At 40.5% G+C, this 1897-nt stretch overlaps 1 protein-coding gene across 1 annotated transcript; it reads right to left on the reverse strand.

Moving 5' to 3' along the window:
* Positions 1-676: 676 nt before the first annotated feature.
* Positions 677-1897, reverse strand: LOC137656515 (zinc finger BED domain-containing protein 4-like). The gene has a single exon (XM_068390688.1). It carries the CDS (start codon positions 1895-1897, stop codon positions 677-679), a length of 1221 nt encoding a protein of 406 aa, XP_068246789.1.

Raw genomic sequence — 1897 nt, forward strand, 5'->3', positions numbered from 1 at the left:
TTCGAGTGAAAATTATTTGAGAGAGAGAGAGAGAGAGAGAGAGAGAGAGAGAGAGAGAGAGAGAGAGAGAGAGAGAAGTCAACAACCATGGTTTACGAAACTATGACGGGTCATTTACACATCGCGTATGAGTACACGTCGCGTTCCTGTGCAACCATCCCTGCCCCACCCACTACCATGATGGTAGTTGGACAGAGATAGCACTACCGTCCCTGTCACCCTCGCTGTCGCTGGTGGCGTGAGTTATGTACTTAGTTTATTGGCAGCACTGACACAAGTGTCAAGCGTTAGCTGTAGCGAGGGGGAGGACGACATACAATACCTCAATTGTGCCATAATAGAGGCAGGGTTGGATCAAATACTGACTTTTTACAATTGAAATACAAATACAAATACTTTCGTTTGGGATTTCAAAAATACAAAATAAAAATACAAATATTTTTGTTTCGGAATCAAAAAAAAAAAACAAATACAAATACTTTTATTCCTAAATCTAGAAATACAAATACTTTTCTTCCTGAATCTGAAAATACAAAGAAAAATAAATCACTGGTTCAGAAAATACAAATGAAAATACAAGTACTCTCATTTCAGATTTCGAAGCTACTAATAAAAAATCCTCCTGAAAATGTGCAAACTATATAACATTTTTTTCACACAAGTTTATATCTGCATTCTATATATCATAATTGCCTTTACTAATCATTAATGCTCGGAAGGTTTCCGGGCTAAGTTTTGCTCTCTCAGGAGTGTAAAAATTACCGGCCTTACTAAAGACTCTTTCAGATGGAGCCGACGTGGCACAGCACCCTAGAATATTTCTTGCAAAAGGCTTTAAAATGCTGAAGCTCTTGTTTTCACGCCAGTACCTCATTGGGTTCACGTTAAAAGCCAGAACACCTTCTTCTAGGTACGACGCAAGTTCTGCCTTTACCACTGTAGTGTCGCTTGTTGATGCACTTACATTTATTTTCCCAGCTGGTGGCATGTTGGCAAAAAGACGAGGGCGTTTTGCACTCATGTCAGCCTTGTCTTGATTGGTGCTTATGGTGATGAAAGGCTCCCTCTCTGGAATTGTGTTCTTCAAAGATGACTGAGTTGACTTTGAAATAATTAGGTCCACAATCTTTGAAATCTTTTCCTTTTTTATTTCCTCACATGGCAACCATGCCAGCTTAAACCTGGGGTCCATGACAGCTGCGACAATGACGTCAGTCTTCTCAAGAAACGGATGCAACCTCTTTTTGATAGAAGACTGTAGTGCATCAGCCAAGTTTAAGCAGTAGATTGGTTTACTTTCCGCGAATAGTTTGAGGCTGTGCTTAAGGCCAAATACAACTGGTGCAACACAAGAAAGTTTCACCATGTTTTCTCCTTCCACTTGCGATGTCGCCTCTTGGAATGGTTCCAAAACTTTTATCACTTCTATTAGCATTGCTATTTTCATTCCCTTCAATTCTTCTACGGTCTTGCATGATCCTAGGAGACGAATAGCTGAGTTGACACCATTGACATCTTTGAGAACTGACTTAAGCATAGTCAGTTGAGAGTTCCATCTAGTAGCATTGGCAGCCAGCAGTGAAACACCAATCTTTTCCAAGAATGGTGCTGCCACAGTAGATCGACGTAGTGCAGCTACAATACTACAGCACTTTTGTATCACAGTTGCAATTCCGCTGTTTCTGACACAGGGATCATTGAAGGCATTTCGTATGCAGAGTTGTTGTGTGTGTGCAAAGTAACTGGACCGATCCGGTGGAAGCAGGACAAGGACCTCATTCAAATCAAGTTTTTCTTCCAAAATATCAAGGTTATCGGTGTCTCTCTTTTCATCGATACTTTCTTTGGTCACTTCATTTCCATATAATCCTGGTAGACAGACAAATGCTCTCACCAT

The sequence above is a fragment of the Palaemon carinicauda genome, chromosome 17, assembly GCF_036898095.1.
Source record: "Palaemon carinicauda isolate YSFRI2023 chromosome 17, ASM3689809v2, whole genome shotgun sequence".
Taxonomy (NCBI): domain Eukaryota; kingdom Metazoa; phylum Arthropoda; class Malacostraca; order Decapoda; family Palaemonidae; genus Palaemon; species Palaemon carinicauda.